General features: G+C 36.4%; 2 protein-coding genes across 5 annotated transcripts in view; one reads left to right on the top strand and one right to left on the bottom strand.

The window, feature by feature from the left end:
* The window catches only part of LOC134848536 (cyclin-dependent kinase 1-like), a 488,218-nt gene that overhangs the window by 104,973 nt on the left and 356,198 nt on the right, over window positions 1-27,047 (bottom strand). The gene's annotated exons all lie outside the window — the stretch shown is intronic.
* LOC134848535 (ubiquitin carboxyl-terminal hydrolase 34-like) overlaps window positions 1-27,047 on the top strand; it is a 67,899-nt gene that overhangs the window by 21,714 nt on the left and 19,138 nt on the right. Inside the window, exons 11-24 of the mRNA XM_063866035.1 lie at window positions 1,479-3,416; window positions 3,850-4,039; window positions 9,636-9,822; window positions 10,560-10,904; window positions 11,155-11,802; window positions 12,130-12,328; window positions 12,948-13,175; window positions 16,656-16,925; window positions 17,742-17,953; window positions 21,310-21,550; window positions 22,079-22,261; window positions 24,662-24,792; window positions 25,350-25,718; window positions 25,955-26,295. Of these exons, the coding sequence (XP_063722105.1) occupies window positions 1,479-3,416; window positions 3,850-4,039; window positions 9,636-9,822; window positions 10,560-10,904; window positions 11,155-11,802; window positions 12,130-12,328; window positions 12,948-13,175; window positions 16,656-16,925; window positions 17,742-17,953; window positions 21,310-21,550; window positions 22,079-22,261; window positions 24,662-24,792; window positions 25,350-25,718; window positions 25,955-26,295 (5,482 nt within the window). The remainder of the gene's footprint in view (window positions 1-1,478; window positions 3,417-3,849; window positions 4,040-9,635; window positions 9,823-10,559; window positions 10,905-11,154; window positions 11,803-12,129; window positions 12,329-12,947; window positions 13,176-16,655; window positions 16,926-17,741; window positions 17,954-21,309; window positions 21,551-22,078; window positions 22,262-24,661; window positions 24,793-25,349; window positions 25,719-25,954; window positions 26,296-27,047) is intronic.

Genomic DNA, 27,047 nt, shown 5'->3' with positions numbered 1-27,047 from the left:
CGTCTTTTTTCGAGCGAATAAAGCGCGCGAGCAGTTTTATTTTAATTGATTAATTGCTTAAAAGCTCACAATAACTTAAAGTAACTTAATTTAAAACTTAGTCTTTAGCTGGGTTACTTAGTCTACTTTGAGCATTTTAGCGCCTTTTTGGAATCAAATTTTTCAAAAGTTCGAAAAATTTGTCGAAAATTTTGTTAGAATTTTTCGTTTTTCTAGTATTTTTTTTTACAAAAATTGTTTTTCATTTTTCTTATTTTAGTATGGCTGTCGAGTATACCTTCCCCAGTTTTTGTTCAGCTCCTTTATCACACCACGCCGAAAAAAAACGACAATATTTTGAAAAAACGGTTGTATTTTTTTTCTAAGACTATGGTCGTAACATTCTGTGCAAGTCGCTTAGTAACCGGCTATCATTGTTTTTGTTATACCGAGGCAGCTTCTGCGAAAATGTAATTGACAATTGTTAATGAGCGCAAAGTCATTTTCAGTTCTTTTTGTTACGACCATTGAAAATGGGGAGGAACTTTGTGTTAGGGTTTGTTATTTTTTCTTCTTTGATTTCCACGCAAAATCAGGTACAACAAATGATCATCGGACTGGGTTGAGTGATATATCATATTAAAGCCTTTTCAGTCGTCATTCGAACAACATTAAGAAATTCCCAACAAGTTGTCCCAGTGTCAAGAAAAACAGGTTTAAAATGTTTTGCTGTCTGAATTCGAGCGAGCATGCTTACAAGAGCTTACTTTTACTTGGTTTAGGACAAAAAAACGTAGTTTTACTCAATTTAAGTTGTTTTTGGAGTTTTTTAAGCGACATTTACTAGTTAACAACTTCGAAAAATCAAAAAATATTTGAATCAATTTTTCGAATTTCATTTTTGATATTGTTTTGTTTTCTTAGTCATTTCTCGACAGTTTTCGCTTAATTTACTATAAATGTCGAATATTCTCAAGTTCTGGATTTTCTTTCAGATCCTTTTATCACACCCCGCAGAAAAAAAAATGCACTAATTTGAAAAGAAATATTTTTTTGTTTTTATGTTTTAGACTATGTCGGAACATTCTGTGCTACTTGCACCGTAACTGGCTATTCTTGTTTTTTTTCTTAAAGAGCGAAGCACTTGGGATTGGTGCTTAGAAACGTCTTAATGCGCATATATTGATTCTGCAGAACATTCTGGTGCGTTTTTTTGGATATTGGATATCTGGAAATGAAACGTGTTGTAATTTTTCTCGTGAATGATTCAAATCTGTTTTTTTTTCTGTTCACCTGTTTTCAGCAGTAGTATTGCATTACCTTAGTTAAATATTGCATTAACTTATTTGTTTTAAATCATTTTTTTCTGAGTGTATTCTAGAGTAAAGATTAAAAGTTATTAAAAATAAATATGCATTGACAATTAATTGTTCGTTAATTTTTCAATGCGTATGTCAGAGTACTGAAGCGTTGATGAATTATTCCTGTCTTTATTTTAGGCTCAAATCTTCAACATTGACGAAATAATCCGATTGGTCTGGGATCTCATCATGCTCTTGCCGACATATCCTGCAATTCAACAGCAGTTCGAGATTTTATCAACCGATTCGAGTTATCAGACGAATGCCACCGAGCCAAGTTCTTCGAAAGATCTCCCCCAAATGGCGAATTCATCATCAATAGACTGGTCGACCATTCTCGATGTTGATAACGTCTTCAAGTTGCTTTACTCTCTTCAAATGTTAGAGCATTTGGCCATCAATTGCCACAACAAGATATCCCAAATGACTTCAGACGCGTCCCTCACTCCGAGGGGTTTTGGGGGTCATGGAGCCAACCTTTTGACACCTACGCTTCCGAACTTCGATTCTAATTTAACCGCCGATTTTGGTGGCGACTCAAATAGCCAAACTTCAGGGCCGTCCCAGAGTCAAAATAAAAACAAAGTTGGCTCAGATTGGTGCCAAAAGTTTGTGGAATACGGCGGATTAAAGTTTCTGGTAACAGTGTTTGAGTCGAAAGTTTTGCTTGAAGAACTAATGAGTGAAAAGAAAGACTCACCAAACGTTCAATTGTCAGAATGGAAGCAAGAGTGTCTTGCCTCGATTCTAAGATTATTCAACATTTTCGCTTTGCACCCGTTCACTTCAGGAGGCTTAGTGATGCGCAGTCAAAACAGTTTTTGCTCAGATTCCTTAGGCGTTGGATCCCAAAATGAAATGTACGTACCACCCCAAATTGTAGAATTAAGTCAAAATAGGCCATCTTTTGTTTCGATGCTGGATAAAAACCGATTTCTGGATAGTCTGTTTATTCTAATGGATTCCGCGTCGAAAACTCAAACGGATGCAGTTTCGAGAAGAACTTTATCGTTGAAGTCAAATTTAGTGTGCCAATGTTTCCTCATTCTCAATTTATACGCTTGTCATGATCCTTCCGTTTGTACCAGTTTGATGGAGCATAAATTATTCTTTTCATTAGTTTATCAACTTGTGGTCAATTTTGCAACCAAGAATATAAGCAAGACTTCGACAACTGGTCTTACAAAATTGGCTCATAAGTCCTTCGCTTTTTGCAAAAAGACGATTGAAACTTTAATTAATTTTCTGGCCGAAGTCCAAAGCATTTCGGAAGGTTGCCTCGAGGACCATAATAACCGCGATTCAAGAGACTCAAGTGTAATAGCGGATCCAAGTTCAGGCCAGGAATACTTTTCTCTGTTCGAAAACTTGATGAGAATTTACCTAGAAAAAGAGGAAGAACGCGCAAGTGATGCTGATTTTGTGTCGTACCTTGTCAAATCTATAACCACAGCTTTGGATGAGTTTCTGCAAAATGCATTCTGGAGTGAAGAAAATGGAGACTGCTCTAGTTTAAGAGGGCTTCTGACAATCATGTGCTCAATTTGTAGACTTAAACCACCTTTCGTGACGTCAGATCAAGGTTTGGAGTTAATCAAAAGCCTAATGAAATGTCTGTTTAAAATAGAATCGGAAACGAAAACCCCAAAATTGGTCAATCCTGATAGCAGAAAGGCAGCGTTTGATTTGATAATTCAGCTCGCTAGCGGGTGTGTGAAAAATTATGATTTCATCTACTCTTCGTTGATGAAGCAAAATTCGAAAGAGTTTCATGCGCCCTACCCATGGTCCTACTGGCCGTTGGATGAACGAAGATCAGAAGCGGGTTTTGTGGGGCTAATTAACCTAGGTGCCACATGCTATATGGCGACTGCACTGCAACACCTGTTTATGATCCATGAAGCGCGTTCGGCCATTTTATCAGCCAATCACAATGAAGCGAGTATGAATGTGGCAAATATGGAAGGTGATGTGCCTCAAAATGGCAACGGAGCAACTGGAATGTCGAATAGTAACATGGAAAGGAAACATGGAAAAGTCCTGTTGGAGCTACAAAAGATGTTCGCTTATTTGCAGGTGAGATAAAGAGTCTGGGAAGATTCTCCTAAATTGAAAAAATAATAAGCCACCTTAAGGCAATGAAATTTTCTACGATGTCTACAAATAATCCATGTAATTCTAAACCAAACTTTGACTTGACTCAGCATCAACTCGATATTGGTTTTGGTTATGTGGGATTTTGGCGAGGAGAGGGGATTTTTGTAGACGTTTTAGGTCGAACTATTTAAAACCTCCTCATGCAGTATTAAAATCCTATTTGATCAAAATTTTTTCTGCGTCGTAGGCAATTTTCAACAAGACAAAAATTTTAGAAGCGCTATTGCAATAAGTTGTATAATTGACCCCCCCTCCCCCCACCTAAAGCGCCGTAAGAGATTTTTTATGACTCTTTGTGTGAAGAGGGGTTCGATTGTCAAATCTGTCAGTTACGAAACGTAATTTTTTGTAGCTGAGTGACAGAAAAGCATACAATCCGCGTTCGTTCTGTCGTTCGTACGTGATGGACAATGAGCCCCTGAACACTTGTGACCAGAAGGACATGACTGAGTTCTTCAATGACCTCATCGCCAAATTGGAAGACATGAGTCCCCAGCTGAGAGACCTGGTCCATAATCTGTTCAGGGGAGAGATCACAAACAGTGAGTAACATCTAGTGAACTTTTTTCCGCCGGAGTTCTGGAAAAGAAAGAAAGAATGTTCTCTAAAAGTTAAAACGAATTCCAATTATGAATGCCCTTTGGCATGGTGGTACATAAATCAGCCGAAGTACCAACCAGCCAAATTACCTATGTGTTATGAAATAGTTATGTAACAATTATGTAACAGTTAGGAAAGTCATGCACATTTCATTGATGTAACGTAACGTTTCGGCTGACATATATACTCCGCGCATTTTCAGATGGTTTATAGTTTGGCTGCTTTATTTACTCTCCATGGGCATGCATATGTGAACATTTTGAGTTCAGTTCAAGTTCATTGCTAAGCAGGCAAATTTCGCGCTCCAATTACAAAAGAGGAAATGGCGTGAAATAACTAGTTGCGAAAGTGGAATATAATTTTGAGATTTCCCACCGGAATAAAACATTACCTAACACTTCAATTTTCTCAAACTGAGTTAATTGTATCAAAGAGGTGCCAATCATAAATTGTTCTTGAAAATCAAAGTGTTTAAGGCCAAATACTATTTTTCTTTGAAATTCTAAAGTTGAAGTTTTCAAAAAACAAGTCTGTTATTTTTTACCTTCATTGACACTTTCCAACTGTCGGGGGGCTACGAATTCGATCAGCAAATGGGGGACAATTTAAAGATCTTGAGCTTCAGTTTTATAGGAATAGAAATTCCCCTGTGAAATAAGAAAAAAATTGAGTTGAGTTGAGAGAGAAAAGTCTCGAATTGGGCTAGGTTTTTAAAAAATAGATAAAACAAACAAATCTGAGAAATTTAAAAAGCTTTCAGGCAATAAAACTGTTTTCATAGAACTCAAAGTTTGAAAGTAAAAAATTCAGTTGCTATGATAGGAAAGTGGGGAAGAACTGTGTCTTCAGGTGTGTTTTGTTTTTATTTTTTGTTTTCTACGCAAAAACACGTGGGACAAATATTTATCGGATTGGGTCGAATGATATATCACTTTGAAGTTTTGATTCAAACGATATAATGAAATTCCAAACATTTTAATCAGTCTAGAAAAACTGGTTTGAAATTTATTGAATAGGTTTTTGAGAATTTTTTATCCAATTATTCAGTTATTCAGTACCCAGAAGTTACGCTGCATGCTAACAAAAGTGGAAATAGCTTGATTTTGATTTTTATAAGCGGTGTTCATATTTTGCATTTCAGAGGATTAAAAAATACTTCAAGAAGGATTCTTGAAGCTCAGAGAGGTTACGGCGTTACAAACTCTCGAGAAACGTTTGTCATTTTGTAAGAGTCAATGAACGTAGTAAAGAATCTTATATATGTCGCGATGATTTTTTCATGTTTATCTTAAATAGAGAAGTCCTAATATTTGCTCAGGCTCAAATTTGATTTTTAGCGGTTTGTCTTTTGGATGTTTTTCAGTTCAGTTCGATTCCTTTATTAAAAGGAAGGCAAACTAAGCTGTCGAACAGCAAAAGTGTAAAGATCACGAAAAACATGATCGACTTTCTAATTTCGCAAGTGGAATTTAAATTTCAGATTTTCCAGCGGAATAAAAAGTCCACCTATTGATCTAGTTTTCTCAATGATAAATCTTTTTTTATCAAAAATGTGTTAATCACAAATTCTTTTTAAAATTCAAAGAGCTTGAAGGCCATATATTTTTCACTTGAAATTTGACGTTTTTTTTTTTAAATAACCAGTCGTTTTTTGTTTCCTTGTGTTAACTAACTCTTTTCTAACTGCATGTTGGCTGTTTTTATTTGCTGTTTTTGTTACTATCTGTTGGTTATTTTCCCAGCTATATCATAGAGCGGGAGAGAGTTTTTGAACAAGAAGAAGATATGCATGTTATAATTTAATAGTTTATTTTGTCGAAGTTTATGTGAAGCTATTAATTTATTTCGAAAATGAAACAGAGGTATAAAGAGCTGATTTAAATTATCCGGTCGAAACGAATAAAACTTGAAATTTATAATGCGTTTTTCTCGAAATGAGTTGATATAAGACGAAAATGATGGCGACAAAACATGCTCAGATTTTTAGCAGAATTATTATGGTGCAATTTATTTTGCGAAGTTCGGGTCGAAGTTTTTAACCCATAATCGGTCTTTTTTGGATTTAATAGCCAATACAAAATTGTGCTAGAACTAGCGGATCAGTTGCTGATTACTCTAGCGTCAGCTTAATGTTTTATTACGAACCTTCTTTTCTAATCTAACTCGCAAATTAAAGTGTTCATTATAAATGTTCACTTATTTGGAAATTTCACTGTTAGCATTGGAAGTTGCATAGAATCTGCTGTCTGCCTTTTTTGTGGCTAGTTATTAATCTTCTCCCTGCTATCTACGAATGAGTTTCCGTGACTGAGTGGATAGTGTGTGTGATTCTTAATCTCAAGGTCGCAGGCTCGAATCTCAGACGTAGACGAGTTTTTGCTAATTCGTGGCTTATTTACACTTTTCTTATTGTAATTTGCAAAGCTGCTCTTTGTCGTGTTCTTGCTAGTGTTTGCAAAGCGAAGCATCGCCTCTGTGTAAAATTATACCTAAGTGAGCCTCTAATTATACCAAAGGGTATTATCTCTAAAAATTTGAGCAAAAAGTTTAAAAATTATTTTCAAGTAAAAACATTTGGCATTTTATGTTAGAAAATTGACGCTTTTTCATATAATCTAACGTATCTAACTTATAATCTAACAAAGATAAAGTTATCTATACCGAATTTGAAAGATTATACCCTTCTTAAACTTTTTTCGGTTGCAGAAAAAGCTCATTTTAGTAAAGTTTTATCAGCAATTGTTCCGATAGTAAAATCGTAATTTTTGATTAACAAAAAAATCAAAAAAATGATCGATTGTGAGTTAAATTCGGATTTCGCTGAATTTTAATAAAGTTGCACTATAATACTTCTGCTAAAAATATAAATTAGTATGATCTTCATCATTTTTAGTCTAAAGTCAACTCAATTTGTATAAGACGCACTTTAAAGTTTAGATTCTATTCCTTTCGTCTGGAAAATTTAAATCAGAACTGTAGTTGATAGGAATTTTTTCGAAATATCAGTGACCTTGAGCACTTAATGGCGCTTTTTTTGTAAATTGATTTTGCACAGTTTTTGCGTCTTTGTTAGTGGAAATTTATTTCCGGCGTCAAAATGAGATCTGATTCGTTCAGATTAGTTAGCCGGAAGGCATATTGCCAACAGTTTGGTATTTTTCTGTTAGGTGTGGTGCTTTTTTTGTAAATGGATTGTACAGTTTTTGCGTCTTTATTAGTGAAAATTTATTTCTGGCGTCAAAATGAGATCTTAGAATTTATTCACAATACTAAATACAATCACAAAATATATAATCTCATTCAAAACACACCTTATGAGTTTGCAGTAGGCACCGAAGAACTAAAAATCATTAAAGCACTTCAATTGCTTTGGCCACTGCTCCAAACTAAAAACATCATTCGCATACTAGCCAAATTACTAACAACATCAGATATGATACACGACATCTTCCCCCACGGCTTTTTCCCAGATGATTAACAGGTAAGTATAATTTAAAATACTCTTCACTAATAAATTTAAATTAGTACTAACCATTTTCTATCAAAGTTTGATTTACATTTCTAGTCTTCACACCACGACAATCTACAAAACAGAAAAGAAAAATAAAAATGCAAACTTGTTAAAATTCTTCTAAAATTTATTAATACCTTGCACTAAATAATGTAATAAAACTCATACCAAATGTAGTAATTTATTCTATAAATTATTTTCCCATGAAGCAGTAAAATTCAATACGATGAAAATTTATAACTTTAAAATTTCCCTCAAATGCAGTAAAATTGAAATTCTATGTAATAAATTGATAAAATGAAAATGCAGTACTAACCTTTTGATATTTTCATTCATTCGCACAGGAATTCTATCCAAACTCGCACAGCTTGCCCACGAAGAATTGTTTAAATAATGAATTTCAGTTTCAAGTTTTCACACTCAACAACTCTAACACACGATAACAAGTTTCAAACTTTCCTTTAACCCGGTTGGAAAGGAATTATATACTAAACCGAACTAACCAACGCAGCTTACTAAACACCACAAATCATAAAATAACAGCATGACTAAGAAAAGAAAACCAACAGTACCCAAACCGGGTTAACCCAGTTTAAAACTGGATAATTTATTCTTTTGAAGACTATTATAAAGTCTAAGAAAGAAATAATAAAACACAAAAAAGTCGAAAGACAAACCCATAACAAAAACAATTTGATTTTTGAAAAAAGGAGACAACCAAAGGAACATAAGAAAGACCAACACAAACCCAACATAAAACGTTATCACATAACAGGACTTCTCAAAGAAACCGCACGAAATCATACTCCCACTCCTGGCCTAACCCACCAGAGAGGACGTCCTGAGCATGCTCTATAGCCGGCCTAACCCACCGCGCTACATCCACGCTTTGTGACCACACTTCTATTTTTAATAAGAGGTACTCAAGGGTGAGTAACTCTTCAAAATAACCGAACTAAAACAAAATGCTTTTGTGAAAACAACTAGCTAAATTCATAATTAAAAAACTGAACTAATAAAAATTTTATAAAATGTAAATCATACCTTGCAGTATATAGATCAGCACGCAACAACAAAGACGAACATCCAAAGACAAAACGACCCCACTACACTCGAACAAGAATGGCTAACCACAACCGATATGCCGTCCACAATCACAACTCAAAGGATTTAGAGTACGACTTGACTTCGCAGAAAAGGACTTCATTGAACTAGACCAATGACCACCTCGACGTTCAAGTATACGTACAGATCCGAGTTACAAGGCATCCCCTCCACGCACAATCTCCACGCCATTCCCAGACGAGGTTGAACACAAAACAAGTTCTCCGCATAATACAGAAAAACCCGTCATTAGCAAACCATTTTGAAATCAGATTGATTTCGTTGGAAAACACAGTCGTTGTCACAAGAAGACACAACGATTGATGCCCCTAACTCCAGCGTCCTGGAACTTCTCTAACAAGAGGAACCGGACAAGAATACGATGTTCGTCAAATACCAACGTTCATCATCCATCCTTTGAATTGCAGAAAGATAATTCTAAAAAACTCTGTAAAACCCGGATGGGTGGAACCTGATCTAAACTATATTTTATGATTGGATAAATTAGATATTTTACCACTGTAAAGTGTTTAATATTAACCAATCATGATTCATCTAACTAACAACCCACTTATTTGTAAGTGCTGAAATTACTTGTAATTTCAGCACCAGAGAGATTTGAATTTAACTTAGAAATTAGTTGCCTCTCCAAGAGAACTTCAGCAGCCGCAACAAACCAGTATACCCTAGATCTATTGAGCCTAGCAGAGACTAGTTAAACACCCTGAGACTAGAAAGTATAAGAGTAAGATTAGGATCGGTATTAGACTAAGAAGTTGCACGAATCTATCCGGCCGAAAATAAGATAGCGTGACGAGCAGACGGTGTACCCTATCCGAAATTACTCTGAGTTAACCACATCGGTCATAACTCATTAGTTAGCCTGAAGGGATATGCTAACAGTTTGGTTTTTTTCCTGTTAGGTGTGGTGTCTTTGGACTGTATGCACGTGAGCAAGACAGTGGAGCAGTTCTTCACTGTAAGGTGTCAGGTGGCTGACTTGAGAGATCTCTATGAGTCACTGGACGAGTTCTGCCAGATTGACATGCTGGAGGGAGACAACATGTACACCTGTTCCAGTTGTCACACCAAAGTGCGAGCTGAAAAGAGGTACAAAATACCCTAACATCAATCCGATCAAGTTAAAATTTCCCCTGTTTGCAAAATTGTAAGTTCATAACTAGGTGGAAATTTCGTGTGTGCTTAATCTCCCTGCATTAAGTTTTCATAGAGGACAAAGAGGATGATGTCTAGTTGGGTTTTTTTTTGTGGGGGGGGGGTGGTGCTAGTTCAACTTGGATGAATAAGTCCGCGATGGAGGCGAATTTTTCACAAGATACGAATGATCATAATCTATCTATGTTCACTAAGATTAAACTATGGCTATGGACTGTTTTTCCTTTTGGGAAAACCCCAAAGTATAAGTAGTTCAGCTCCTCAATTTGGCTCGTTGCTCTTACTTTTTTTTTCCGTAAATTAGAAGTTTTACTTCGCCCTCTAGCAACCATCTTGACGGGATTCGAACCACCCATGGTTGCCTTTATTGCTGCTCTAAAGACTTCATTATTTGGCTCTTTTTACTTAAAAGTTTCTCAATAGTAATATTTATTTACCTTATTGCAATTTTTTTTCTTATGCTCCAAATTGAAGAACTTCATTTGAATAAAACCAAGGAAACTTTAGCTTTATTTTTTGTGCTTAGCAAGGTTTATAAGAGTCGAAGCAGCTGATAACGTGTCAAGGTATTTGCTGGTGTGGTTTGTTTAATTTGGTCTTTTACATGAAACGAACTTTTCCCAAAAGAGAACCAAGATATGAATTATCAGTGGACCGTGGCGTTGTTTCAGAGCAAGTTTCAAGAAGTTGCCTCGGATTCTTGTCATAAACACCATGCGATACAAGTTCAACATGGAATCGATGGCGCGGGAGAAAGTCAACACCCACTTTCTGTTCCCAAATCACATCAATATGGGAAAGTACACCGAAACGTACCTGGTCGGCGATAATTCCAACTCCAGGAGTGCATCGGGAGGTGCGACGTCATCATCATCGGCATCGGCGGGACTGGATTCGGGCCAGCAAGAGGAACTGAATTATGAGTTGATTGGAGTTACAGTTCACACAGGGGCGGCTGAAAGTGGTCATTATTACTGTTTCGTGAGAGATAGATCCTATCCGCAATCGGATGTGTGGTGAGTTCAAAAAACAGAGATCAGTCAGAGAAATAAGTTACATGAGATTTCGTGTTTAATTTAGATGATTTAATGAGGGACACCTATGTTTGCAACTTTTGCATGCTGATTTGCTATCGTCGGCTCTTTTCATCCATTTAGAAATATTCATTCTAGATTCAAAAGTAGTTGAATTATCTTATTGTAAATTGAGTTAGAAAAGAGATAGTGTCTTGAGTTAGAAAAGATGATATTTCCGTGGTATGTTCAGGTTTCTGTTCAACGACTCCGAAGTGAAGCCTTTCAATCCAGACAACATTCCTCAAGAGTGCTTCGGAGGCCAGATGGTGTCCAAGACATTCAACCAACTCACTGAAAAGTTTGTCGACTATGCCTTCGAGAAGTCACACAGCGCTTACATGCTGTTCTACGAGCGCAGTGTAGATTTAATGCGAAGTGAAGAGAAGGCTTCACTGATTCCTAATTTGAGTCCATCGGAGACGTTTTGCGCTTCAATAAACACTGATAACCTCCAGTTACGCCACGATAGATTGCTGTTTGACAAGAACTATTTTGAGTTCCTGTATAAATTCAATGATGTTGTGGCAAAAACGTTGCCGACTCCTGGCGATCCGAAATCATCTAATCATTTCGAGTTTCAACGTGCGAAGTTGAGCACGACATTCGTGTTGGAGACTCTAGTTCACTCTCGAGAGAGTCCGAGCATTAATTTCTGGCTTGATTTCGTGACGTCATTGTACTCAGAGTGTGTGGAAGTGTGCAAGTGGTTGATAAAACACCTGAGTCAAAATGATTGGTGGCTGAACCAGGTGTTGATCAGGTGTCCCAATGCGCATATCAGAGGACTCGTACAGAAGTTGATATTCTTGGCCATATCAAACGTCTGTAGCAAGACTAGGTAAGTTCAAGAAGAAATATAGTGCAGGTAATTGGAGCTTGCTCAACGGAATACTGCATTCTGATTTTGTTCTCATTGAGTTTCTTCTGAGTTGAGTTGCTCTGTTTTTTTTCTGGACTGCTTTAGAATTACTTGACCGTTGAATATGGATGTAAACTTAAGCATGAGACATGCTGTGTATCATGAGCGATGCTAAGTGTATTTTGAATCGGTAACAGGTTAAAGTTTCTATCTTTTGAGCGTTTTTGTACTGGAAGTTGTTTTTGAGATTTACTTAAGTATTTGAAACAAATTTGTTCAACCTTTTTTTAAAATGTTGTGTGATAGTGACGATGAGTGGCAGGTGTATTGTAAAAGTGAGCTTCGTTCTTTCCTGAAGACACTGGTCAACTTCGCCAACAGTTCTCTACTCAGAAGAAGACACTTAAGACACTTCTTCGAGTACTGCTCCCTCTTGATGGATGTAGCACGAATGGGCAGGAGGGAATCACTGTTGCTGATTTCAGTTGGAACCATTGGCTCTATGGTAAACTTAATTTTGAAGGGTGGTGATTGAAAATAGAAAATCGAGATGTTTTAATGTAGGCACAAAAAAATACTGCCTAGAGACCTGGAATTATTTGGTTTTAGTTTAATTTCAACCAATTAAACTCGGCGTAAGACAGATTTTGAGCTTTTGAGAATTTTTGAATCATTTATTTTATACCTCTCGTTTGGTAAACTATTTTTGGCATCAAAAACGGTCACGGCTTGCTAGTGTTCTGATCTATGAAGTTTTGCCGAAGAAAGTTTGCAATGATTTTAAGAACGCTTAAATTGTTCTGGTCATTTGTGTGAACCTCAAAGAAATAATTTGTCTGTGCATATTACGTCTCATTGCTGGGTTGTTTGAGTACTCATTGCTCCTTTAACCCACACTCAAACCCACCGACCCCACCGAGCACCTGCGTAAAACTTTATCAAGTTGGCCTATGGACTAATTGAGTTTTTTTCACTTGTTTGCTCTTCTTACATACCCTTGTAAAACTACTCATTACCCAAAAATATTGATGCTATTATGTTGGGGAAATGAAAATAGCCGCAGTAATTGTTTTTAACCCTGAAATTTGTAACTTTATTTTTACTATATCTTAGTGGTTTTGCAGGTGAAATTCTTTCTGGACGTGAAACTTCACAAAGGTCACCAGTCCTCGAACTCAGTTTCAATTGGCACGACAAGTAGCTCCAATGGGGGTAGTGGAAATAACACGACCACCACGTGTGTCACTCTCTCGGACGACGAAGACGAGAGTGCCAACTCGGAAAATGACGTCATAGCATCGACTGCACTCGAGTTTGATGCGTTGAACGAATTGCTATCATTCACTGCAGATGTAAGATTAAAATCGATGGGAATGCCAAAAACTAATAGTTTAATATGAAATACGAAAATGGGATTTTCAGGTGCATATACAAAATAGTCCCATACACAACAGTCCGAAACACTAAAAAAAGGTCCTAGAAACAATCCCATACAAAACAGTCCAAAATTTGGCGCCGACAGAATTGATTTACGCTTTGAAAAACCTAACATGAGCGTATTTAAAGATCAAAGAACCAAAAAATGAACCATAAATCAGATCGAAATCAAAGGAATCATGGTTTACTGGTTAAAGCGTTAGACTCAAAATCTAGAGAGCAAAAGGTGGAATCCTCGGTGGCACTAAAAATTTTCCGATTTTCCGAAAAGAAGCTGAAATTTGGGCAAATTTGAAACGGGTAGGTCTCGAGTACAACAAATTGGCTCAAACTTTGAAAGTTGGGCGAGGAGGAAAAGAAAATCAGCACCTTGCATGTATCCAGTGTTGCGCCGGATTCAAATCAACCCGAGCTCAATATTGAAAAATCAAGGAAATTAATCGCACATGGAAAAGTTTTATTACTTTACTTTGTTTTCACTTTTTAAATTTATTCAACACTGCCAAGTAATAAAACTTTTCCATGTGCGATTAATTTCCTTGATTTTTCAATATTAAAGTGAAAACAAAGTTAACTTTCTGGTGAAATCTCGGCTTTATTTTATTCATCCTTGAGCTTCTCGAGGAGTTTTGGAAAAGGGTGCTTGCTCTTGACTAATTTCACGAAATTGCTGATCCAACATTCTACAGCGTTGTTGGTGCGGGTAAGGTCATTTTATACTCTTTGATGGCAACTCCATTGCTCTGTTAAGTCAGGGATACTTTCATCCTTGAGAAGGCAGTCTAGCAATACAGGTGTCCTTGAAGTACTTGATAATCGGTTGATTTTCTTGGGGTGCTAGACCTTGAAAAAGCTCAACGCAGCGGGGACGTTTTCTACTGGTAGAAACGTTTTTAACAGAAGCATTCGAATAAGCTGACAAAATTTAAGGTCTTTGTTGTAATCGTGGGTGTTGCCTGACGACTGAACATTTCGCCTGACGCTTTGACTCATGTAAAAGAAACTGAGTTTGAGCGTTCTGATTGGTAGCTGTGATTGATTCGCACAGATACTTCAAAATCAATTGTAACGCGTTTTAGTGACTCAACATTTCAAACTTCGAGGAGGCGACAATATGTTGATTCCTTTTTGTTGAGAAGCAGAGCGTAAACAAGAGGTACAAGACATCCTTCAACTTAAGCGTGTATTGTATTGATTTGGTAAAATACATTTGGAGCAGCCGAAAACGTTCCATCGCAGAACCAATCATCTGATAGTGCAAGTATGTCTAGCCCAGGGCCTAGGTCAAAAGCACTAGATTAAAAAAAGTTCTTTTTTGATTGCGTTAACTTTTTTGTTTCGCGGATAACTGCTTCTAATGGACGCTGCTGTTAGCTAGGTAACTCTATATTGAAAGAAAGAATTTATTTCGCCCCAATCAAGTTTTTACACAACATCGTCAAACATTATGAAGAACCAAAATGACAAAGTAAAGAGTAGACAAAGGGCAACAAAATACCCACTGAAAGTCTACCCTAGACAGTAAAGATTATATTTTTTACTTGATTTTAAATATAGTCTTAGTAAACTAATTTTTTTGATTAAATGATTATTATTTTTTATCTAATTATTTAGGTTAAGGAAATTTCTTCTATTTAACAGTATATCAAGGGTAGCTTAAGGATGCATTATGTAATCGTCTCGCCATGAATTTAGTCTTATGTTTATGACATTTGAAAGAAATCATAATAAAAGAATTATAAGCTATTTTTTTAATTTTGATGAAAAATTCATATTTTCGATCAATTTGAAATCCGAGTTAAATAGATGTCGTAATTTACAAGCTCGGTATTTTCAAAGCACGACTTAAGCGCAATACGTCTATACAGTATCATTATAAACTGAATAAAAAAAACGGATTTTTTTTTCAATTTTTCAAGTGTTTGAAAAACTCACTCAAATTCACAAAAAGTGGATTTTCTCGAATTTTTAGAAGAATTAGCCAGTCATATTTTCAGGATAGAGTCGCAACCTCAAATCAGCGTCTGATAGCATTTAATCAAAGGTGTCGATTTAATTCTTTTTATGGGGAAAATTTTTTATGTACTAGATCATTATTGCCAAGTATGTAATTATCCCTAAACTTATGAACAAACAAAAATTTTACTTTATTGGACATAAAACCAACTTTTTCAGGAAGTAGATTATTGACAATTAATAGGTTTAATAACTTGGAACCTCTATATGTCAATGAGCATGACTTCCTTTTATTGTTACAGAATGGCAGATCAAATGTCCGAGAACTCGATTTTCTTGTATGATAAACGTAAGTTTTTAGTGAAAAATGGAATTCAAAAAAAAATGCCGGGTGTCGTTGATTCAGAGAACGAAAACAAAATTTTAGTAAATCATACACGTAGAACTCATGAACAGTAAGAATTTTATTGTCAATAAAATGTTTCGAGTGATGCTTTCAAATTTTTTGAAGAAAATTTGAAAGTGCACTATCGTGCAATATATTCCCTCTTATACTACTAATTATCATCCGGAACCAAAAATTGTTCAATCCGTGCTAAATTTTTTTCATCAGTTTCTGGAAAAGTTATCACTTGTATCATTGGGACTGTTTTATGTGGGACTGGTTTTTGGACTTCGTTATAATTTTTTAGATTTTTTTGTACGGACTGTTTTGTAATGAATTGTTTTGTACAGACACGGGTTTTAACGATGTTTTCAGCAGATTTTAAGATTCAAGATGTAATTTTGAAGCTTACATTAGCAGTATTGAAATCGAAAATGTTTTTTTTTTAACCAAAATACGTTTATGATGAAGTTGTAATGGGAAGCGGATTCAACGTGCCAAATCAAGGGAGCTCTTAATGCTACGCATTAATTATTTTGACCCTTTTACTAGTATCACCCAAGGGATAGGAATAGGTACTATTTTACATCGTCTGTTTCTGGCAAAATGTTATACCATTTTCTCATGGGATTTTGGCTAAACTAACTAGCTTTGAGAAAGCACCTGAACGTTAATTTGCCGGTGATTTTTGGTTTTCCAGAAAATCAATTAAAAGACTGAAGATTTTTGATCCAGCGCTCTCGAAACCTAGTCCCCCTTGTTTTTTTTCTGAAGTTCAATGTATGAAAGTATTTTTTAAAATGAGCTTTCATGTTACAAACAGTATTAAAACGTGTTGGCGTGAACAAGTGAACAAAATTTTACTCTTGCATGCAAAATGACTTGTGAACAGTTTTGATTAGTTTAATTTAGTAATTTTATTAGGTGAGGAAACTTGAAAAGAGCGGTTTTCTGATGTGGATATAACTTTGAGACAGAGTCTCACGTGGTATATTGTGCAGTGAGACAAAGTCTCACGTGGTATCACGTGATTTGCAGGGTTTTTTCATTGCAGGGAAAGAAGAAGTCGGCAGTTTTTCACAACATAGTGGAGCTCATTGAACTTCTGCTGGACAAATCATGTGCATTGGGTGCCACCAGTGGATCGGGAAGCAACAGGGACTTCCAGGACCTAGCCAGATGTCTGGCTGAGACTGATATGGGTGCTCTAACTAGTAACAACTACGAGTTCCTCAAGATTTTAATTGAGGAAGAGATTAACCTGGACAGTGTGTCGTCGATACTCCAAATGCTAGTCAGGATGGATAAGAATTTCGAAAATTTCGTAAGATTTAATTAATACTACTGCACTACTTAATTGTCGGGACCCCCAGCAGCACAAATTTACTTCTTCGTTGACCCCATCCCCCCTAGAATATTAACTCCTCCAAGTTTGAGGGGGGGGGGGGTCTGAATGGAGCCCACGGAAATTTTCATAGCATAAAGTTTATATCCAAAGTTTTTGGAAAATTTATCAATTTTGAGAGCACGAAATAGAAAAAATTGTCTTTAAAATGCAAAATAAATTGTCATCTGGGTTAAATCATTGAAATTTTGTGCTAATTTCACTTTTCTAGAAAATTTTTGCTTGATTTTGGCATAATATTGATCAGAATTGATCCAAATTTGCGGTAACAGCCTGATAATTTTGAACCCCTCCACCGCAATGAAGAATGCCTTTCTTGTTTAAAAAATGTCCACACCCCGCCGCTAATTTTGACCCCCTACGAATTGGTGAGTAATCTGCAATGTTTCGTCCATTGATGCATCGTTAGATCAAGACTTGTCATTAGATCAAGACAAATTACTCAACCATTATAGCCTAAGTTAGATATTTGATGACCCGTTAGTTCAGTCAGTTTTATAACGGGAATTGACCAAATTTCCTGAATCTAAAAAATCATGTAAAAACCCTTTACGCTTGTAATGATACCTTTTATGTGAGCTTCACCCTGAAAAAAGGCTGATTGTGAGTCTTGAACAACAAGAGTTTCAGTTCTCAAATTAAAAATGGGGCAACTCACCGAAATACATCACTACTGATGAAAGACTCCTCTTCATAATTTGTTAAAATGGTTATGATCAAACAGTTTCGGTTTAGATCCCCGTTCGGTTCTGTGAGTTGATCCTATCCAGTGGCGTGTTATCCCCCGAGACAGTGAAGCCCTACTTGAGAGTGCTGGCCAAAGTAGAGTGTCAACTGAGCCAGGGAAACAGTGGAGTCACAGTCACCCAACACATGGTCAAGTACATGCCGCGACTGTTGGCTCTTTGTCCCAGACCAACTCTCACTCTCATCAAGGAATGCGCCAGGTTGCTATTAAGTTATGCATTAATATAAAAGAAAGACACTTGAATGATTATCTTTGTGATAAGCAAGGGTATTGCAACCAGATACCAGGCTTTTTGCAGAAAATGACTTAGCTGGGGGCTATTCTCATCATGAAGTGACCGAATGATGACAAATTTTCAACCACAATAAGAGTCGTTACAATAAGAGTCGTTAGACGTTTCTATTCGCTATCTTTTTTGCACAAAATCGAAGTCAAAATTAGCAGAAAATGAATTTAAGAAATACGGTACAGCTTTGCTGTACAAATCGTGCAGATATCGATTAAATGTCTTTCTTGTTCAGGGGCGGAACTAGGATTTTCTCTAGGGGGGATTTTCAAAAAAAATGAAATTTTTGACCTTTTTTTAGGTCGACCAATTGATTTTCTGAGCTCTCCCAAATCACTATAAAGACCCCATTTTCACCAAATTTTCTGCGCTTTGTTGACCAAAAAATCGCGTTTTTCGGCGCTATCTCCCCGCTCTAAATTAGTATATTATGGCGCCAAAGGCGCTCTTAGAAAAAATTTAGGGTCAGTCAGCCAAAAATGGCAGCCTTTGGGTGTGCAGGGGGTCGAATCCCTGAAAGGGGACGTCCGCACCCCCACCCCCCCCCCCCCCCCCAAATCCGCTGGTGTTCTTGTTTATACTAGCAAACTTTAGCTAGCGTAGTGTAATAGTACGACAATTCTTTTTTCCAACCTAAGTCTCAAATGTTGGTGACACCATTTGTGACACCCTTACGGCTTTTTAAGAGTCTATGAACGCTGTCAAAACGTAGGCAAACTCAACTATCGAACAGCGAATGTGTAAAAGGTCGCGAAAAACGTGATCGACGTCTAGTTTCATAAGTAGAATTTAATTGTCGAATTTCCCAGCGAAATATAAATTTTACCTATTGCTCCAATTTTCTCAAATTAGGCTGATTTTATTGAAAAGTGTCAATCATAAATTGTTCCAGAATTTCAAAGCGATTTGCGGTCATCTATTTTTTCCTTGAAATTCGAATGTTGATATTTTTTTTGTAAAATATAACCGTTTTTTCTCTGTTTTCTTGCGTTCTTTGAAGGTACTTTTTTAAACGAAAGTAGCAAATATTGGCAAAACTTTTGCTTCAATCACAATCTCTGGCATTGGAATTTTCATAGCATCTATTTTTTGCTTTATTGGTAGCAAGTGCTCATAGGAAAGGACGTAAGACTCCTAATCGACTGGTATGAAATTAATTTCCTCGCTTTGCACTAATTTTGTTTGTTTGGTTGCAATTTTGCTGCATTGCCTTGGCAATTTTATTAGCATCTGGAGGCGGTTCATTGGTGGCTAGCGTTAGCAGTTTTTCAAGAGCCCGTGGCGGAGATGCGAGGAGGTGAAACTCATAATCGCGAGGTCGGAGGTTTGAATCCGACGCGTAGCAAAAGTTTTCTTATTCAATGCATGTTTCTACCTTTTCTTGTTTCACTTTTGGAGCTGTTTTTTCTTGGCAATTTTTTGTTTGTGTTAGCGAAGTGCAGCTACGATTCGATGTTGAAACTTGTCAATATACCAACTCTGATTTTGAATGGTTTTATTGTTTTTTTTGTAGTATTGGCCAAGTCAACTCATTTTGCCTAGTATGAGGGTTGAATTTTTGTATAAGTTTGTGTTTCAGGAGAGATGTCTCGTAAAAACTTTTCAGCTCAATTTTTTGATGACAACAGTTTGTATTTGGTTTATCAGGAACTAGTTATCAAATACAATTTTGCCCGTTGTTTCTTGTCTTCGTTTTTGTTTTCTTCAGGTCGTTGCTTTTTCGCGATTTTCTTTTTACGTTAAAATAAACGCATGAAAAATAAACGTGAATGAATTCCAAGTTTAAATATTTTCAAGCATTCTGAGTGGCATGGAAAGAAGTGTTCATCATAAATTTCGTTGGAAAATGAAAAAGCTTTCATTTATTTTTTTCGATTGGTTGATTTTCATCCAAAATTCATTCTTTCCGGTTTTTCTTGAATTCATTGACATTGACACTTATTTCCAACAGTCTGTTGCATAGGTTAACGGGCTTTTGCCCCGCCATGAATTTATAACTGTCGTGAAATGGCCGATCAACTTATTTATGTTTTTCATTCCAAGCCCATAATAATGATCTAAATATAATTTATGATTTTACCATTTTTTGTCATTCTTTTTTCCGAATTGTTAATAGAAATTTTTTTACTAGCTAATTTGCATCATAATGAAAGGAAAAACATATGAATGTTGACAAAATCCTGTTAATGATGCAGTCTCTTTGTTTTATTTCAATTTTTTTCAACTTAAATAAATTCATGCATTTAAGTTTTCCTTTAAATTTTCGGCATCAGCTAAAGGCACAAAAATTGAAATGAATTATTTAGTCTATTTAGACTTCTTTTTAGTGTCTTTTAAGCCAGCGAGTGTCTTGTAATCGGAAACCAGACTTTTTCTGTCAACAACTTTTACATATATAAAATTGAAATTGATGTTGCTTTATTATCGATTCTTAGAATTTTCAAGGCCCCTTCTCTCTGCCCTGAAGGTAATGCGGCTGCCTTTGCTCCCTATGGTCTCAGTTTTGAGTCCCGGCAGCAACTTTTTTTTTTAGCGTCTGAAGTTTTTCGGGAAAATAGCATAGTCAGACTATAGTTTAACGGCTTATGTTTGTCAACTTAGTTTCCACGCCACATTTTTTTGCGCTAGAAGCAGCTTTCATTATAGTCTCAAGTGTCGTTGATTAACTCCTCGGTAGCTTTTTAAATTTAACTTCCCTGTGTTTTTTTTTGCTGAGAACTCTTATTCGGCGTAAATAATTTCGGCTCTTGTTTGTCAGCTTAGTGAAATTATTTTGCATCGTTAAATAATAAAAAAAGAATTTTTCTTGTTTTGAACAAGTCATGTCAGTTGGCAGTATAAAAGTTGGAAGGTTTAACTGCGGAATATTTTACGAAAAGCTTATTTAATGCTAGTGGTTTTTTCTCCTCTGTTTTCGAGATTCCATTCTCGTGGTTTCTAAAAAAAGTGTTGGTTTTGTCAATTTTTTTAAATTATTTATTTCATCTTACTGTCTATTTATTAGCTTGCAATGCTGTGCTTTTGTTACATCGCAAGTAAAGCGAAGCTCCGCTTCGCGTCTGTGTTTAAAGTGACATCAATGCTCGAACGTTGAAAGAAACTGTTAATTTTATTTGAGTTCATTTACACTTTTCCAACCAAATAATCACAGTAGCAAATACTATAATTTTTGGTGGAATGGTTTTTAACAATTGTTTTTCCGATTTTGTTTTTGTTGTCTATACTTTGGTATTTTTTCTTTTATGACGAGGTTTCATTTATTTGTCCAGGTCTCCACACATGGTCAACTGGGCCCTGAACAATCTAGATTTGTGGGTGAAACAGTTCCTAATAGCCGAGAACAATTACAGAGTCAGATTCGAAGCGGCAGAGGTGCTGATGATGTTGATTCCAGACAGTGGTCACTTGTACAACTACTGGAAAAGTTGTGTCGACAAATTCAGTCTGCCAGATAGTAATAAGAATGGCACTGTGCAATACGAGGAGCGAGTTTTGACTGTTGTCCATAAGGTATGTTCTTTTAATGTAGGTTTTTCAATTACTGGTTTTCCGCGCGCACCAAAACACTAAAACGACTATATTGTGACAAATTCTGCGCCGCAGTCAAAACGAAGCATATTAAAACTGTAGCTAATAGGCATTTCTTGGAAGTTTTTGACCATACATGTTGGTGCGCGCTACCCCTGAAATTTAGTATGTATTAGCGCATTCAGAAAAATGGTTGTCGCACAATGGGGGTCATACAAATGGTCGGACTGAATTAGTTTTTGGACAATGGTACCAAATATGATTGCGTTTTGGGCACCGAGTAGGTCAAAGTAGTTCCAAATCTCTTCCTGGTCGTAGCATCAAATGACTTGCAAAAAAACAATAATTATTGGTGGAATGGCTTTTAACAATTGTTTTTCCGATTTTGTTTTTGTTATCTGTAAAAGAAACGCTATTTAGCTCATGGTGGCATGGCCTAATTGATTGTTGATTAAGTTGCTGTTTAAAAAAAGCTCCTTAATATCCCTTAAAATGAAACGCACTCCTTAGATCCTGAGGCACTTACTGGGCATGTTGGAGGACTTTCCGTCTCTGTCCATGGGCACCTACAGATTCCAGTACTTCTTCACAGTCCTCACCGCTCTCACCCTCTCCCCCCTGGAGAAGAAGATGTTCACGCCCCACTTCCCACATTTGTGGAGTGTCTTCTATCCTCATCTCATTCACAGCAAGGTTAGTCTGGTTGTTAGGGTTTGTTACTGAAGCAATTTTACCGCAAACCACAATTTGGTGAAATCGTTTGTAAAAATGAACTCATAGTGCTGTAAAAGCCGACTTGAAACTTATCGATGAAAATTTGTAATTCAAAAACTTAAATTATCTTTGAACTTGTTTTCGATGTTAGCTTCCTTTTTAGCAAAAAGTCTTAAAAGTTCATGCTTTTTTGCGGTTTGATTTCTGATTTCTTTGTAAGTTCAATTCAAATTCATTTGCTAAAAGGAAGCTAACCACGCTTCCTTATTATAGAAGTGCATATAATACCTTTTGACCCGATTATCCCAAATCAAGTCATTTGTTGTCTCAATAATAAGCCGGCGTCATGACTTGGGTTGACGCGTGTTTAGCCAAAAACAAGATTGCTGCAATTGAAAATTTTAAGCTATACAGGTTTGAAACAGCAGCAACGCTGAGAAAACAATAGTCCATCCAGTTTTTACAATTTTAGACATCCTGGCTCTTTTGGATAACAGCAATCTAGGATGTTGATACTTGCATAAATGGAGTGAATTGGATGTATTTGATCCTTGTTTTTGTTCAAGCTAATTTTTTTTGTTCGGAACAAGTTGCACTTTGCATTTTAATTTCTTACAGCAAAGACGAGATTGCTGGTGCCGTTTTTGTTCCGACCATTTGAAAAAAGGGACGAAATACCACAAATAGTCATCAGACTGGGTTAATTGATATCTCATTTTGAGTCTTGATCTTTCAGTCGTGATTTGAACAAAAAAACTTTCAAAATTTTTTTTTCTCAGTGTCGAGGAAAACCAGTTTATTTTTTTTTGTGATTTTTTGGTCTAATTTCAAGCTAAAAAGGTCAGGCTAAGCGGGCTTACAAAAGCTTAATAATGCTTGATTTAAGCCGAGAAAACTTGGTTTTACTTGATTTATCCTAGAGGCTTTCCTTGTTTTCCATTGCAAATAGAAAATTCCAATGCAACTATAAGTGCAATAGCATCTTCTAGTTATATCCCCTAAGAAAATTGCAGCTCTAATTCGAGAAGCCATGACTCAGCGATGAATGTATGTGATTCTCAATGCGGAGGGTCCGAGTTTTAATCCTGTAGTCTCCGAACTCCGAACTTTTGATAGTGACTGGAAGGAACTATGATGTTGGGTGTGTTTTCCTGGCGATTTTGTTCACCTCAAAGAACACTTGTAGGGGATCAAGTTAGGTTTTATATTAATGCCCTATAGGTCGCGGTTAAGCGTAAAAGAACGAAGTGATGTTTTTTTTTCAGGAAATGTCATAAAATTCTTGAAAACTTTCCTTTTTTCCATCTCTGTTGGCTACGGTTCAGTTTCAAAAATGCAAAAAAATGCTTGTCGAGAAAAGTGATCTGAATTTGCTCGATTTCATAAATTTTTTCGATTTTAGAAATTTAATTCGCTTTCTTTTGAAATGCATAAGTTAAACATAATTTGGCTTGCTGCTTTCCATTTATTACATGTAAAATAGTGTGATCTTTCACATTTTTCTATGTCTTTTTGTATTCGCTGCCGTTTTTGCTGCATTGCAATCGCATTTCATAAGCGTCTATAGCTGCTATGTGGCTAGTGTTAATTAATTGTCAAGGGCCCGTGGCGTAGATGCGAGGACAGGGGACTCTAAATCTCCTGGCCCTTGGATCGAATCCGCCACAGAAAATTTTATTATTTCATGGCTTGTTCTACCTTTTCTTTTATAGAGCTGCTTTTTAAATCGTTTTCTCGCTAGTGGTTGAGAAGCGCAGCTTCGCCTCTGTGTTAACTAAACCCCTGCCACCGACTGCAAAAATGGGATTTTTTGTCTAGGTCTTTGTTTTATTGCTTCCCTTAGATTACAGTGATTGGATTATTCTGTGCTTCTTGCACAACTACTGATTAATCTTATCCTATTGTCAAATTGCTTTGTTCTTGACATATTTCTGTCTTTCTTTTTTCCGTTGTCATTTTTAGAGATTGTTTTTGCCGTTTCTTCGTTATATTTGCGAAGTGCAAGTTGTCTTTTTGTTAAACAGTTAGAGCTATATCCACTTTTGGCTCTTTTTATTTCCCCCACGTGGCATGATCATCTATTTTATGGTGTAGCGAGTGGTTTTACAAGGTTATGTATGAAGAACAATGATGTCTGCCATGGCTTAGTTAGTCCGCATGTCACTTCAGAACAATCGGATAAACCTAACAATAATTTTAATTGTAAAAATCGCAAGTGGGGGATAGGAAAAAAGAGCCCCATTTTTAATGAGCCTTAATTGCTTCTTTATTGGAACTATAAAACTCGAAGTCGATAAACTGCATCTTCAAAATTGTTAGTTTTTCTGAGCTCAATGCTTTTCCAACTGCATGTTGGCTTTACTTTTCTAACTTTTGTAGGTGGAGAACTGTGTGAACAAGCAGGCACTTTTGTTTTACTGGCACTGGGTTTGTGTGGATTGTCCCCAGAATGTACAGATCACAGTCTCAAACAAAGTGGTATTGAAAAACATCTTCTTCAACTATATCCTGTAAGTTAACCGTGTAATGATATAAAAATTTAATCACTGTAGTTCGAATTTCGAAGCTTCGGTTCTCTTCTCGGATTGTAGCGTTCCACTTCTAACTTTTTAAAGTCCCCCCAGTTGTACAGCAAATCTTTGTGTGTGGAAGGAATGGCAGCATATTGTCAACACTTTGTACATTACAAAAATGTGAAATATAGTCATTGACTCGTTTCTCTCATGCGTTTCTTTTGGACGATCGGGCGTAACTTTTTACTTTATGACTAAGCATTAGTGCTTTGTGCCAGTTGAGGATTAGCTAGTAGATTTTTATGAACTGAAATGAAAATATTTGGATTGGGATTGAATTGAAACAGCGTAAAAAATATTTTGTATTGTAATATGTAGTTAAATCTTAATAAATTATTAGTTTTGTTTTCAAGTTGATTCAAATCATTTTGTGCGTTTTCGTGCTAATTTATTAAGTGTCTCGCACGTCTTGTGAAAATTATTCTTTGTAAAAAAAAAATTGGAAACAACTTTCAAATGTTTTTTTTCTTCAATGCTGATTGTGTTTGTTTTAGAGTGAATCACGATGAGCGAGATTTGGTCGCTTTCAATAAACAGTGTCTGCACAGTTTCTTCGGTCTTCTTCGCATCTGCTGCTCGGCTTCGGCTCACTTCGCATTCGTCTTCATGCAACACGACAACTTCTTGTGGGCACTTGAAAACGTCTTCCCCTACTACAATCTATACACGAAGGCCTCAAATGAGTTGCTGAAAATTGTAGAAATTTTATTGGATTATGCAAAAGAGGAGTCGGCGGCCTCGCCGAGCGGCGGAAGTCAGTTGAGTGCGGCGGATATCAAAGAGGTGAAGGCTTTCAAGAAGAAATTAATTTTCTCGTTCACGAAATGCTTGAGTAAACGAGGACTCTTCATGACTGTTCCCAGGTAACACAATTTCGTATTAATATCGATAATTTTATGTGTAAAAATATGCCAAAAAAGCTTGATCGCCAAAAGAATTATCTTGAAAACACGCTATGACTTTTAGTGTTTTAATCATCCTTCATTGACTTCAAGGAATCGTTTTTTCATTATTGCTTGTTGATTGTTTTGAAGTCACAAAAACAGCATTTTTAGCTGAAACCAATGATAAAATGTTCCTGGAAATTTAATTTTAACAGGATTTTTCCACTCCTTCTTCAAACCGAACAAGACATGCGGTACCTTCTGGAAGAGACCAACGGGCTTCGGGTTCTCTCAGACGCTCTTTTCTCCGCATTCGAGGCCTCCCAGCACGTGTCGATATTTCACTCCAGTGGATCATCCTCAATAGGGGGAGCACAGACGGCAATCGGAGTGAGGGGCGATATTGTGGCATTGTTGACAAGAGCGTTGAGGGGGTGCAGAAGTGCGTTGGAGAAAGAAAGATTGCACCCGGGCGAGGGAAATGGCGATGGTGCAACTACGAGTGGATCTTCGTTGTCTACCGGATTGGGAACTAGTAGTGGAAGCAATATGATAAGTTAGTTTCAGTTTGCTGCATATAGCTCGCAGCAGTATGCTGTACACTTTCGGGATCATTGCATTAAGCACAACTAAAAAAAGGTATTAAGGGTGTTTTTTCCATAGCATGTTTCGCGGAACCAGAAAAAAGTATTTCGCGAAACAAAAAAATATCAATTACCGGGCGGAGCATCTAAACATTAAATGAATCGCAACAAAATATATATATATATATATATGCAAAGCAGTTCAAGTTTCCCATTGGTGTCTCTAGCGCAAACTAAAGCGCAAGCAGTCTCCGTAGAAAATAATAATTTGATATCTTATGAGTGAAATAACGTTTTCATTACACGATCTGTAACCTTTTTAAGAGTCGATGAACGTAGTGAAGACAAGACTTATGTGTAGGTCGTGGTATTTTTTTGTTTTTTTTTCCAGAAAAAGTCTTAAAATTTAAAACTCCACTATTGAACGGCAAAAGTGTAAAGATCACGAGAAATGTGATCTACTTTTGCTTTCAATTATGGTATGGATATAATTTTTTAGATTTCCCAGCGGAATAAAAATTCCAGAATTTTTTGACAACGAGACCGTTGTAGAGGGTGAAAGTGTCAATTGTATATCGTCAAAAAATTCACGTAAAGTTTTTTTGTTCACGCTAAAATTTGATTTTTCGTGGTTTGACTTCTGATTTTTTTCAAGTTCAGGAACTGCTTTTTTATGTGTTCTGCTAGTGTTTGCGAAGCACAGCTTCGCCTCTGTTTTCAAATT

The sequence above is a fragment of the Symsagittifera roscoffensis genome, chromosome 6, assembly GCF_963678635.1.
Source record: "Symsagittifera roscoffensis chromosome 6, txSymRosc1.1, whole genome shotgun sequence".
NCBI classification, from domain to species: Eukaryota; Metazoa; Xenacoelomorpha; order Acoela; family Convolutidae; genus Symsagittifera; species Symsagittifera roscoffensis.
Note: the sequence above shows the minus strand (reverse complement) of the source record. Positions and strands in the feature narration are given on the sequence as shown.